Here is a 14,862-nt window from a genome sequence, read left to right as displayed (position 1 = left end):
AGTTAGGCCCCTTTCACACTGGGGCGGGAGGTGCGGTGGCGGTATAGCACTGCTATTTTTAGCGGCACTATACCGTCAGAATTGTGGTGTTATTCAGCCGCTAGCAGTGCGGTTTTAACCCCCGCTAGTGGCCAAAAAGGGTTAATACCGTCGACAATGCGCCTCTGCAGAGGCGCATTGCCGGTGGTATAGCCTCAGTTTCCCATTGCTTTCAATGTGAAGGAGCGGTAAACACACCGCTCATCTCACCGCTCCAAAGATGCTGCTAGCAGGACTTTTGGAGCGGTCCTGCCAACGCACCGCTCCAGTGTGAAAGCCCTCGGGCTTTCACACTGGAGAAACAGCAGCCGCTATTTAGGGTCGGTTTGCAGGCCCTATTTTTAGCAAACCACCTCAGTGTGAAAGGGGCCTAACTGTGTAGCTAATAAAAACAAACCTATTACGCAAATTATTATAATATTCTTTTAAACACTGGGAATGGTTGGTTTCAAGTTGCCTACTACTACAGGGAGAAAATGTTCATATTTGAAAATGTATTTTAGGTAGGTGGCTGGGACAAATCTATTAAAGTGCAAGTCTAGTCATATCCTCATTAAACTTAAACCTGCTCGCACCCACAAAAGTCTTTTCCAACTACTCTGTAGAGCAGGGGTGCCCAACCTTTTGAAGAGTGAGGGCCACTTAAGCGACTTAGTAATCAGCCGCGGGCTACAATGAGCGGGCAGATGACAGGTCTGCATATGCAAAGCGGACACAGAAATCTCCAGCTCCATAAAGGTGAATGGAGGGTCCAATTGGGTCAGACCGATCGGGTGAAAGGGGCCTTGGGCTGCTTTTACATTGATGATATGCAGTTTACCCACACCACGGGTGCAGTGCAGTGCACCTGTGGCTTTCCTGTGGGTTATCTGTACTTTGCCATAGAATACTGTGATACACTTTGAGAAAGCGCACCAAACCTGCAGGTAAAACCAGAAGTCTATGGCTCAGTGCAGGTAAGCCGCAAATGACTCTGCAAAACACCTGCGCATCAGTTTGAAAGCAGCCCAGTAACCACTGCAGAACAGATATGTCCATATATAAACTGTAGTTTTAGTAATAAACTTACCTTTATTAACAGTCTTCCATTCAGGTATTGCCGGCTGTTGCTGTCCCAGGCGGAGTGCATTTGATCTCACTCTACCTATGACAGGAGTCTGTGCTAAACAGCTATGCGGCTCTGCTCCACAGCTGCTTGCTTCCTCTACCGCTGGCTTCATTCACAACACTGATGCTCTGGCATGGCGGGTAGGCAACCTTCAATCTGGGTGTGCCAACCCATCATCCCAGAGCAAGAGGTCGCGGGCCACATGTGGCCCCCGGGCTACTGGTTGGGCACTCCTGCTGTAGAGAAAATATGTCTATATTTACCTATGCAGGGGGCGCTATGATCCAGTCACATGATCAGCTCCCAGATCCAGCTTCAGTATAGAGAAGGGACAACTGACAATAGATGCCCCATAGTAAAAGCCTATGGGTGACGTCATTGCGCAGGCTCTACAGCCATTGTCACCGATCTCTACTAAAGCGGGTAGCTGGACAGATCATGTGACCGGACTGGGGCACTCTCAGCATAGACAAGTATAGACATCTTTCCATTAAAGGGCAGTTTGCATAGGGCTTAGAATGGGGGTGGGAGCAGGTTTAAGTCTAGTTAGGATTTGATTAAATTTGATTAAACGTCTACTTTAAAGTGTAAGTTCACCTTTACAGAAAATCTGTAAGGTAAACTTACAGGACCCCCACTTTGTACCCTCTCCCCTTCCATCCTGCTGACCTGCATGGTGGCGATTGCCCGTTCTGAACCCTGGTATAGCCGGCTCACAGCTCCATCGCTTAGAGGATGGGCTACATGGGTTCTGATTGGTCAGCGCTGCCTGACTGGGTACGTTTAGGAGATTAAGCCCTGTAGCCGCAAGACGGCTATACCGAACTCAGAACGGGTGATCGCCGCCATGCAGGTCAGTGGGAAGGGGGGTGAGGTGGGGGTCCTGTGTAAGTTCACCTTACAGATTTTTCTAACCAATTTTCAGTTTAGATGACTAGGACAATTTTATTAGGCAACTGACTTGCAGTTGTGAACTCTTCAAAATAGTTTCAGTGACTTTTAATTCAACAATACACAATGGGGGTTATTTCCGAAAGGCAAATTCACTTTGCACTACAAGTGCAGTTGCAGTGCAGTCACTGTAGATCTGAGGGGTAAGATCTGAAATGAGGGTAAGCTCTGCTGATTTTATCATCCAATCATGTACAAGCTAAAAAAAATGTTTTATTTTCCTTGCATGTCCCCCTCAGAGCTACAGCGACTGAACTTCCAAGTACACTTGCACTTTCACAAATAACCTCCAATGTGTTGGAGCCTCTTACACTGCTACTTATAGATTATCATGGCTGCTGCAGTCTCCCTAACTAGAGCCTATTCTAAAAACTGAATGAGGTATTTCAATCCTCTCGTCTTAGAAATCAAATGTGTAAATCTGAAAAGTTCTCTTGAAAGTTTCAAAGTTTCTCTTTAAAGTCATGAAGGCACTTTTCATGTAAAAAGTGTCAAATAAACTGGCATATTTTTCTAAAAGAATTATATTTCTTACCACATGGTGGCAGATGAATGCCTTCATGACTGAGGCTTCATTCAGGAACTCTATCCTCTCCCGAAGACTTGCGGTCTCATTCACAGTTTTCACAGCAACTCGTACTTCAGCTTCTCCCTTTATTATGTCCTTGGCAATCCCTTCATACACCATTCCAAAGGACCCTTGTCCTAACTCTCGGAGCAAGATGATCTTTTCTCGTGGTACTTCCCATTCGTCTGGAATGTACACTAGGGGAATGATATATTGTTATATTGTGCAATGCATATATACCACCAGGAGCAAAGTTTGTGGACATTTTCTGGCACTCACTGCAGTATGCAAAAAATAAATAGAATTAAAAGGAATCTGGTACTGAAGTAAAATAGGTAAGCTGCCAAGATTAACCTCATTTTTTAAATTCTAGATGCCTGGCTGCCAATGTCTTTGGTGCACTGAATTCTTGACCTGGAATAAAGCATGCGGTAAGTCATGTCAGAACTCCCGATTTGCAGGTCAGGGACTCAGAATGCACTAAAGCCACTGGGGTGGAAATGCAGGTTCCTGCAAACTCTGAAAATCAGATAAAACCTTGATCACACTATTCTACAAGCACTGCCTTCATCTAGAACAGGGGTATTAAATTAAAATTCAGAGGTCCAGTCAGCAACATTTTCTTTCAGCAGAGGTCCGAATCACATATTTGATTCTTAATGGCAACCTCTGGACATTTTTAAAATGTGCAATGCATGAGTGCCATACCGCATGATGCCACAGCACCATGTGGGCTCAGTATGGAGCAATTAAAAAAAAGGGTCAGGGACTTCTTTCCGAGTATAAGCAGAATGAAGGACGCAATGATGTGAATCTAGCCTCAAATACGTCACATCCCAACCCTGTGATAACATGTGTTCTCAGTCCCCCCTGCACATCACAACCCAACCTCCGCTTTACTTCACACCCTGACAGTACTGTTCTCAGTATCCCTTCACATCCCAAGCCCCCCTCCGCTTTACTTCACACCCCCACAGTATTGTTCACATTACAACCCCCACTCCATTATATCACAGCCCCAACTTCACACCAATTCCCCTTCACAGCAGTGTCCTCAACCCCCCTTCACATCACCTTCCCCCCTTCATATTACGGGGCGCGTTAAAAAAAAAATGTTTCTTATTTATTTTACCTTTTATACTGTTCTTTTTTTTAAAAAAATGGTGTCACTTTTATTCCTATTACAAGGAATGTAAACATCCCTTGTAATAGAAAAAAAGCATGACAGGACATCTTAAATATGAGATTTGGGGTCAAAGAGACCTCATATCTCATATTTACACACAAAAAAAAAAATGGTATGGAGACGTGTGGGGGCCATCTTCCCCTCACTTGTCTCCATACCCAACACCGAGAAGGGTACGATCGCCTCCGCCGCTGCCAGTGGCTCCGGTAAGCGACGGGGGGCACCAAAGAACAGCAGGATGCCCCACTCCTGCCGCCGATTAAAGTGATCTCGCCACAGAGACCACTTTTATCGGAAACCAGACCGCTCACTGAAAAAGGGGATACCGGGGTTATGGTAGCCAACTGCTGCCATCACAGCGATATCTCTCTTCAAAGTGCCGACGTATATCGGCGTGAGCTGGTCAGGAAGTGGTTACAGAAAAAAATGTAATTAAAAAGACTGTTTCTTTATCATACACCACGGGGCACAGAGCCTTAAATCATTACATAATGGGTTGTATGGTCACCAGAGGTGATTGGACACTGGCACAACCAAAGACAGTTCCCCTCCATATAACCCCTCCCATCAGGGAAGTACCTTAGTTTTTTCGCCAGTGTCTAAGGTGTTGGACGCAAGGAAAATGTGCTGAAGAAAGCTCTGCCTCAGAAGCCCTATGAGGGTAGAGAGCTACACTGTGGGTCCATCCAAGACGCTTAATTATATTACGCCAAAACTGGATGGTATCCGGACATTTTGGACGAGGTGTCGCCTGTAATGTCTCTCTCCGGAGGACTGGGCTCTGGGTTCCAGCACTTTGGCTCTATACGCTAAAAGTCCTGGTAAGAGTCTTTTACAAGGCCCAGGGAAGAGGTTTCCTTTAAGTAGGAACCCATACCCCTGAAGGTTGGCACGCAGACTCTGCCAGGATGGGGGAAGACTGTTATCAGCCTGACAGAGAACCTGCGGCGGGGACAAAGTGAGTTCGGAAAAAGTCCTAAGTTTAAACTTAAAGCGGTAGTTCACCCTCACCCACATGATTTTACCATCGAGACAGGCATTGTAGCGCGAGCTACAGTATGCCTGTCCCGATTTTTTTAACCCCGGACTCACCTTGTAATCGTACATTGTAGATTTCGGCTCCCGCGGGGAATGGGCGTGCCTATGGAGAGGGAGGATGATTGACGGCCGGCCCTGGCACGTCACTCTCCCCGAAGACAGCCGGAGTAGGTCTCGGCTCTTCACGGCGCCTGCGCACAGGCTATGCGCAGGCGCCGTGAAGAGCCAAGCCTATTTCGGCTATTTCCGGAGAAGCGTGACGCGCCAGAGCCGGCCGTCAATCATCCTCCGTCTCCATAGGCACGCCCATTCCCCGGTATCTTCGATGTACGACTACAAGGTGAGTACGGGGGTAAAAAAATCGGGACAGGCATACTGTAGCTCGCGCTACAATGCCTGATTTTATGGTAGTAGAAAAAAAAAAAAAAAAATTCAGTTCATAGGGTGAACCCCCGCTTTAAGGACTTTTCGGCCCGGATTCACATACATCGGCGCATATTTATGCCGCCGTAGCGTATCTCTTTTACGCTGTGCCGGCGCAGCGCAGAGAGGCATGCACTGCATTCAGCAAGCCATTGCTCACCAAGATGAGCCAGTGTAGCGTATTTTCGAAGGCGCAGGCCAGCGTAAGTGTAAGTGGGCGTGACCCCTTGCAAATGAATGTCCGAGTGTGGCGCAGTGGTTTACGCCCAACGTATCTCAAATGGCACATGCGCCGTGGACGTATGTCCCGTACCCCTCTGCGCATGCTCACAACTATGCCCGGCGTAACCCCTAAGATACGCCGGCCCACCGCCTACGCCGAGAGCATAAATACACCCAGATATGCGCCCGTCGAGTGCAAAAGTACACCAGCAGCTTGTCTTCCGTGGTGCAGGTACTTTTGCATTCTGAGTGATGTCTGCTCCAGAGACTGAGAGGGAGAGGAGGAAAACATTTTTTTCTTCTGAGGAGAGGGCGATCCTGATCTCTGCAATCTCTAGGTACGATGTGTACCTCCATGGCACACAGAGTGGCATGACCAGTAAGGGCAGGAAGCAAGAGATCCTCCAGGAGGTCACCCTGGAGGTCATTGCCCTTGGCCATGAGAGAAGGACCTCTAAGGACATCGCAAAGAAAATAAATGACATGCGTCGTCAGGTCAGAGATAAGCTGGCCAAGGTGAAGAGGCACGTCAGGGGCACGGGAGGCAGACCAGCCAGTACTGTCAGGCTGACTGCCGATGAGGAGATGATCGCCAGATGTCTGGAGCGAGAGCAGGTGGAGGGCCTGGAGGGCTTTGACTCCGGTGAACAGGCCTTGAGGACAGGTAAGTGTTTTTTATCCCCCATCTGGAAAATGTGACAAGTGTGTGGGTCCACCAACATGTGAATGCTTTTTGTCATCCACAGATGTGCTGGAGGGAGCGGGGCCATCGTCTGCTGCTGGACGACCCACGCCATCCCCGGAGGAGAGTGCCCACACCTCTCCTCTAGAGGAAGGTGAGGAGGAGCATGTTGATCTGGAGGAATGTCTCTACCTCGAGGATGATAACATCTTCCCTGGAACCTCCGAGACCACCACCCCCATCAGGGGAAGCCCCTCAAGGGCCACCCCCATCAGACGGGCACAAGCCTCTCCAGCCCCCAGGAAGGCTTTGCGGAAGACAAGGGGTGTACCAGAATCCCTACAAGAAGGGCTTGCGAGGGAACAGGCCCACTAGACGCGCCACATGGGAGACATTTCCAGCGACCTCCATCGTGTTGCTGACAGCCTGGCCGCCTTTGTTGTCAGAAGCAACCTTTTGAACCTTTTCACCATATTCTGATGATTCACTTAAGCAGGAAATTAGCAGCGCTTTCTTGTAAAAGGCCTAATTTAATTTGTCACAAGGGCAAGATTGTTCTACGACCCCATCCAACCTTTTAACCAAAGGTAGTGTCGACATTTCATTTGAATCAAGATATTATTTTGCCTTCCTTTTTTCCAAATCTGCAGACAGCGGAGGAAAAGTTATTAAACTCTCTAGATGTAGTGAGAGCAGTAAAGGCGTATCTGCAGGCAACCGCTCAGATACATAAAACCGATGTTTTGTTTATTTTGCCAGATGGTCCCAAGAAGGGACAATTGGCATCAAAATCCACCATTGCGCGGTGGATTCGACAAGTAATTATTCAAGCTTATGGTTTAAGGAACAAGATTCCTCCTTCTGTTAAGATGCACTCGACCAGAGCTATAAGTGCTTCATGGGCAGTGCATCACCAGGCTTCGATGGCTCAGATCTGCAAAGCTGCAACTTGGTCTTCAGTCCATACATTCACCAAATTCTATTAAATAGATGTAAGAGGACATGAGGATTCTGCCTTTGAGCGCAGTGTACTGCAGGCAGCAGTCTAGGGCTTCTTGTCCGTTTATGGCCGGCTCGGATCTGGGTCTCCCCCCCTTCATATAAAGCATTGCTCTGGGACGTCCCATTATGTAGAGATTTAAGGCTCTGTGTCCCGTTGTGTACGATAAAGAAAATAGGATTTTTATAACAGCTTACCTGTAAAATCATTTTCTTGGAGTACACCACGGGACACAGAGGTCCCCCTTCTTATGGGAACCTTATTGCTTGCTACAAAACTAAGGTACTTCCCTGATGGGAAGGGTTATATGGAAGGGAACTGTCTTTAATTGGTTGTGCCAGTGTCCAATCACCTCTGGTGACCATACAACCCATTATGTAATGATTTAAGGCTTTGTGTCCCTTGGTGTACCCCAAGAAAAGGATTTTACAGGTAAGCTGTTATAAAAATCCTATTTTCAGATTTTCAGACAGAACTATAATATATTATATGCTGGAAAAGATGGAAAAAACGCGCTAAAAGTAAGGGAAAAAGAAAACCAACACAAATTACAGTAGAGGAAAAATAATAAGAAATAGAAAAATCGCGCTACCCCTTAACCAAGTGAAAACTAAAAAAAGAATTCACCAAATTAAGAATGCCAAAGGAACAGCATCAGTGATGTATAAATGCGTAACCAATGACTTATGATGTCAAGTGTGTCCCTATTAATAAAAAAATAATAATGGAGAACATCAGTTGCTATAAAAAAAACTCACATACAAAACAGTGAACATGTGTCAAAAGTAATATGTTGCAAAAAACTAATTTGACATAAAATCAGTATATATAAAGGCTGTATTATTGAATATAGTCCATAAATGCTATATCAGTGGATGCTGCACACCCGTGCTCTGTGCCAAAATCCAACAGTCTGATAGGAAACCGTGTCCAAACAAAAAGTGATGAATCCTCCACAAGTGAATAATGATGGCTCCTTACCGACTTGCCTTGATCCCTTATGACAGGGGATCGTTAGTTAAGCACGTGTAATTTGAAGTCTCACTCTCACAGTATAGCTCAGGCAGACTTAATCTTTAGATCAGTGGATCTCATCTAGCGTAAGATTGCAAATCACCTTTGTGGGCGCTGAGGTTAACAATGAATGAATGACTGAGTAATTGAAACAGAAAAGAGCGGAGCCCTCAGGTGAGAACCCAGCTTGAAGCTTTGTGAATTGAGTGCTCAGTGCGATATCCTGTCAGTGAAGAGGATTCCTTTACTACTCTTCCTTAAAAGAGTAGTAAATTACTCAAAGTCATTCATTCGTTTTAGGACCTTTACCTGGTTTATACAGACAATTATTTTAAAGTGTTACAAGCACTTACCTTCACTTGCGCTTAGATATTCTGGATTAGATGAAGCATATAGTGGTCCTGTTGGGCCTTCTGCATCTCTATAAAACAATACACAAAAACATTTTTAGGTGACTTACATATGTTAACTGCAGAAGATTTTACAAAAATCAATGTATTTGATAATCTTGACCGTTTTAACATTTGTATGTATGTTACATTTTAGGTTTAACCTCTTTCTGACCATGTAACACATGTGCAGTGGCAAGGAGGGTGGGTCTTGACAGCCACACACTATGCAATTGTGTCCATGGCAGCTAAGGTTTCAGTGCTGAGCACACACTCCTAGCATCCCGGTCTCCGATTGTCAGCGGAACAGATAACTGATCATGCAGGGGTGTCAAACTGTAGGAAATCACAGTGATCATGTGATTGGAAAATCTTTTCCAAGTCTATGCATCAAGACTCCATTAAAGGACTGCCAGGAGGGGGGAAAGGACTTAAAATATCCACGTTTATATACACCCCTTAAATCACAGGTGCCAAACACAAGGCCCGCGGACCGAATCTGGCCCTCTAGGCCATTTCATGTGGTCCTCGCACCTCTCCTGTAGCTGCAGGACAGCTCCAGCCCTCCTCTAGTCCTCCTTCAGACTCTTACTTTCTGCTTTCAAGCAATGCATCCAGCTTCTTCCCAGCAGCAGCAAAAGAAAAGGAGGGTACACAGTGATGTAAGGGAGAGTGGGGGACTCAACTTCTGATGGTGGAGTGGCTCTTGACATCTAATGTAAGGAGAGGGAATACACTGGATATCTAATCTTACAGATAGAATCCGCCCTTTTGAGGGCAATCATAATGCTAATGCGGCTCACGATGAAATTGAGTTTGGCACCCTTGCCTTACATTATGTGCCTTCTCATGGTTCCTTTCTCTCTATTTTGTTGCATCACACACTCTTATGTTCCTGTTAATATGCTCTTGGAAATATTTGCTGCAATATGAATTATATTTTATATTGTTCTTACTTCTGTACCACCTTGTAAACCAAAATAATACTTTTCAGCATCGCTCCTCAATACTCCAGACCTTTGTCACTACAACTGCACACTAGCATCCTAAAATCTGTAATCAAAGCAGACCCTGCCATCAGAGAGGGTGAAGTACTAGCAGTGAGTACACTTGCATAAGAGCCAGAGAAGTATACAAGACTTTAGTAACTGTATAGCTTTGGGGCAGGGGACTCTGATCTTTACATTGGGAAGCTCCTTTGTCTTCTACCTAAACGAAACTAAGTTCATCAAAATGTACTTTATTTGATCTATACTCACTAAATAAAAATCCCTGAGTGACCGATTAAAAAACAGATCGAGAGCCCTGAAATGCTTATCTTTCTCCTGGAATGCTTGCAATTTTACAGCCCTCTCCTGTTTTGTCAGATATGTCAAGGAGTATAAATTCAATCAAATTAAGAAAGGGAACATAGTACCTAATATATATATATATTTTTTTATAGATTTTACAGATATGTTCCTTTCAAAGACCTTCCTGAAGGCACTGAGCTTTGAATTTTTTCAGTTTCCAAAATAATCAGTTTTTTTTTTTAACATGTATGTAAAAGGCAAACTTTTTTTCTCTTTCAGTATGAGTAGGGATTGAGCCCCGGAAGGATTTGCCCCCTTAATGACCAGGCCCTTTTTTGCGATACAGCATTGCGTCACTTTAACTGACAATTGCACGGTCATGCAACGCTGTACCCAAACCAAATTTATGCCTTTTTCCCCCAGAAATACAGCTTTTTTTGTGGTATTTGACCACCTCTGTGGTTGAAAATGTTTGCGCTATAAACAAAAAAAGAGCAACAATTTTGCACCGGAAACTGACTGCATGGTGTGAACTAGAGCCAACTAGAGCCATTGGAATACATAGAAAACACTGTGCATGCATTTTTAGTGCAGAAAAAATTCACACGAAACTGTACGGAACTGCGTCTGGTGTGAACTGGCCCTAAAAGGTTTTTTTTTTCTTTTAAAAATAACAAACATGTTATACTTTCCTCCTCTGTGCATGGGTTTTTGCACAGAGCGGTCCGATTCTCCTTTTCTGGGGTCCCCCATGGTGCTCCTGGCTCCTCCTCTTCTAGAGTGCCCCCTCAAGAAGACAGCAGGACTCAGCCTACCCCCCAGCTCCCGTGACACTGCATTTGAGAGGGCATCACAGATCTAACTACAACTTATTTGAGGAGCATGCTAAAGGGGACTGGGGATTATTATATTATGTTTCAGTGGACACACCCTTACTGCTAATTATCCTAAATACAGTACATCTATATTACCATCTGGCACGTTTTCACAATCAGACAACCAACATATTGTTTAACCAAAGGAAATTTGCAATTTGTTAAAGAATAAACACAATAGAATTTTTATAACAGCTTACCTAAAAAAAACTTTTCTTAGAGTACATCACGGGACATAAAGCAGCCACAGTAATTTCTATGTGGGTTTTATGCCACCTATAGGTGAATGGACACTGGCACACCCAAAAGACAGGAAGTCCCCCTCTATATAACCCCTCCCATACAGGAAGTGCCTCAGTTTTGTAGAAAAGCAATATATATCCCAATAAGAGGGGAGGGACCTCTGTGTCCCTTGATGTACTAAAATAATTTTACAGGCAAGCGGTTATAAAAATCCTATTTTCTTAATCGTACATCATGGGACACAGAGCAGCCATAGTAATAACTATGTGGGATGTCCTAAAGCAATGCCTCTGAGGGGAGGGAGACACATATCAAAAGCAGGCCGCAATCAGACGTGAAGATCTATACTGCCGCCTGCAGTACACTGCGCCCAAAAGCGGCATCCTCTTGCCACCTTACATCCAACTGATAAAATTTAGTAAATGTATGTACTGACAAGTTGCGGCCTTGCAAATCTGAGTCAAAGAGGCTTGGTGATGCACCGCCCACGAATCACTCGAGTGCGCTCTAACTTGAAAAGGCGGAACCCTTCCTTTCAAACCTTAAGCCTGAATTATGCACTTTGAAATAGTAGATTTCAAAGCTGACTGCTCTTTCCTGGGCGCACAAAAAAAACGTCAGTTTTCCGTATCTGACCTGTCACCTTCAGATAGACCCTGACAGCTCTCACCACATTGAGAGAATGTAACAATTTTTTCTCCGAAGAACGAGGATCTGGAAAAAAGGAAGGCAGGGAGACATCTTGGTTAAGATGAAATATGGACACTACCTTAGGCAGAAAGGTTGGGTGAGGATGCAACACCACCTTGTCCTTATGAAGAATTAAGTATGGCTCCTTACATGAGAAAGCTGCTTATTCTGATACTCTCCTTGCCGAGGTTACTGCCACCCAAAAAAAACCTTCCTTTTCAAGAGGATCAAGGGAATATGGTGCATCGGCTCATAGGGCTATCTTTGTTAGGCTCATAAAACTAGATTGTACTCAAGGCTAGCTTAATTTCTACCCCCAACTGTAGGAAGGCAAGAATTCTTCCAATGACATACTTCCGAGGATGCCATCTTTTGGTTTCACACCAGGAAACATAGGACCTCCAGACCCTATGGTCCTAGAAGCCGGCTTTCTTGCATTAATAAGGATAGTTACTGCTGAGCCTGAAAGCCCCCGATTCTTTAAAATATGGGCTTCAATAGCCAAACTGTTAAATTTAGCGATTGTAAGGCAGTATGGAACACCGGTCCTTGCAAAAGAAAGTCTGGACGGGATGGAAGAGTCCACGGTTTCCCTACTGCCAAGCTTACGATCTTTACATACCAATATCTTCTGGGCCATGCCGGGGCTACCAGTATTACCGGCTTCCCTTCCTCTTTGATCCTGCGTAGAAGCAGCGGTAGCAGCTGAACTGGGGGGGGGGGGGGGGGGGGACGCATAAATCAGTGAAAACTGATCCCAAGGGGTTACCAACATACTGTATCTGTCCCGCAACTTCTTCTTGAACCTGGACGCCAATAGAGCTATGTCCGGGGTGCCCCATTTTTAGCATATGGCTGAAAAAAATGTCAAGAAATCCGTCTGCCAATTCTTCACTCCTGGGATGAAGACTGCAGTTAGGCAAGGTGCATGCTTCTCTGCCCAGGCCTGAATATGGTTCACCTCCTTCTTGGCTGCGTGACTTCTGGTTCCCCCTTGGTGGTTGATGTAAGCCACTGCTGTGGCATTGTTGGATTGTATCCTGACGGGACAACCCTGCAACCTGACAGGCTATTAGAGCCACACGCGCCGCCCGAATCTCTAGAATGTTGATGGGCAAGGCTTTTTCAGACTCTGATCCCTTCCCCTGGACAGTGGTCTCCTCCAGAACTGCTCCCCAGCTCAAGAGGCTGGCATCCGTTGTTACTACTTTCCAGGTTACTGGCATGAAGGTTTTCCCCTTGGAGCCAGATAGATTGGGTAATCCATGGGAAAAACTGCGATGGAGCATACACACGGCCGGGATGCCTGGCCAAAGCTCCATCGCAGTTTTCCTGTCGGGAAAACGGGCTGTGTGTAGGGGAAAGACTAAACCGAGCAGGTTCTCTGCTTTCCCCTCGGGATTTCCGACGGGAACTTTTCCTTTGGAAATCCTGCACGTGTGTACAGGGCATAACAGTCTTGAATGAAATTGGGCATAGGGAACCACTTTGCAAAGGTGAATGGAAGGATTCTTCTTTGCCTTGACCACATGGACCAGATCTCTTATAGCCCTGACTTGCGTCTGAGGCAAAAATACTTTTTCTTGGGCTGTGTCTTTAACCAGACCCAAGTACTCCAGCATTCTAACTGGCCGTAAGGCTGACTTTAAAGTTGACTCTAGGTTGAGAATCCAACCCAGGCGATCCAAATATTTGATCGTGTTGGACACACTCTGGTCTAGCCTTGCAACCGACTGATCTATCAGCAGCAGGTCATCTAGGTATGCTATTACCGATATACCCTGGACCCTTAGTCTTGCTAGTACCTGGGCCAGAACTTATGTAAACCCCTGGGGCATGGTGGCTAACCCAAAGGGCAAGGCCATGAACTGAAAGTGGCGCTGTTCTACCACAAATCGCAGAAACTTCTGGCACATGCAGATATGCATCCTTGATGTCTATTGATGCTAGAAACTCTCCCTCCCGCAGGGTGGATACGATTGACTGGATTGACTCTGTGAAGGACTTTTTGCCTATCTGCTTCAGTTTAATTCTCCCTGCTAGTAATGGTGTGTGTTTTAGAGGTAAAAGGTGATTTCAGGTGTGACTCATTCCTCTGTGTCTAAATGATTAGATAAGTGGCTCATGTTAATTATTCTGATTGCTTCATTGTGGTAATTACCTCTTCTATATGCGGCGCCAAGCTGTCTAGATAACGTATTATGTTACAACTAGTAATTAACTTCACTGATGTCATTATCTAAAGAAATGTATCTTCATAGTCGGCGCCAAAGTGTCTGCCTATGATCTGTATGGGAGCCCCCACTGTGTGAGAAAAGGGGGTGGAGATTTCATTGTTCTTTGATTGAGGATTAGCTTGTAAACTGCATATATACCTAGCAGCATGCTGCCATTAAAGGGTGTCTTGTTCCAGCAGTAAGCTTGGCTCATGTGTGGATTATTGGGCGATCCCAGGAATATTCCTCCTCGTGGAATATTGGGTGATTTTCTTTATGGGAAGAAGGGAATGTTTGACGGGGATATCATTCTACTACCGTCACAGACTCCATGCGAAAAGAGCAGATGGTTAGGAACTGATTTAGATCTTTGAGATCTAGAATGGGTGTGACATGTCCATTTGGTTTTGGCACCGTTAAGAGATTTGAATAAAACCCCATGCCCTGCTCTTCTGAGGGAATCTCTATAATTACACCCTGAGACGTCAACCGGTCTAGCGCCAGGAATAAAGACATTCTTTTCACTGGGTCTTTGGGAACATTTGACCTTAGAAAATGAAAAGGTGGAAATTCTTGAAACTCTAGTTTGTACCCTAGAGATACCGTGGAGATGACCCATATGTCTTGGATCTCTTCCTGCCAAGCCCCTAAAAACTGCAGAAGCCTTGCCCCCACTCGATTGAGCGGGGGTGTCCCTTCATAAGGAAGCCTTGGGACTCTGTTTTGCAGGCTTCTGCCCCCAAGGCTTCTTCTGGCCTTGTGCTTGGTCTTGAGGCTTACCTCTTGAACTTGACAGCAGAGGTTGTCGCGACTGCCTGGAGGCTGTTGCACCTGGTACCGGGGAAGAACGTTTATTTAAAAAAGGGCACTTCTTAGCATTTTTTGGATATATTTATCCAAATCATCCCCATGAAAGGGAAAGCCTG

General features: G+C 45.4%; 1 protein-coding gene across 1 annotated transcript in view; it reads right to left on the bottom strand.

The window, feature by feature from the left end:
* Window positions 1–14,862, bottom strand: part of INSR (insulin receptor) — a 251,942-nt gene that overhangs the window by 28,274 nt on the left and 208,806 nt on the right. The window contains exons 15-16 of the mRNA XM_040321264.1: window positions 8,585–8,652; window positions 2,634–2,863 (exon numbers count right to left, since the gene is read on the bottom strand). Of these exons, the coding sequence (XP_040177198.1) occupies window positions 2,634–2,863; window positions 8,585–8,652 (298 nt within the window). The remainder of the gene's footprint in view (window positions 1–2,633; window positions 2,864–8,584; window positions 8,653–14,862) is intronic.

Source organism: Rana temporaria, chromosome 1, assembly GCF_905171775.1.
Source record: "Rana temporaria chromosome 1, aRanTem1.1, whole genome shotgun sequence".
Lineage (NCBI taxonomy): Eukaryota > Metazoa > Chordata > Amphibia > Anura > Ranidae > Rana > Rana temporaria.
Note: the sequence above shows the minus strand (reverse complement) of the source record. Positions and strands in the feature narration are given on the sequence as shown.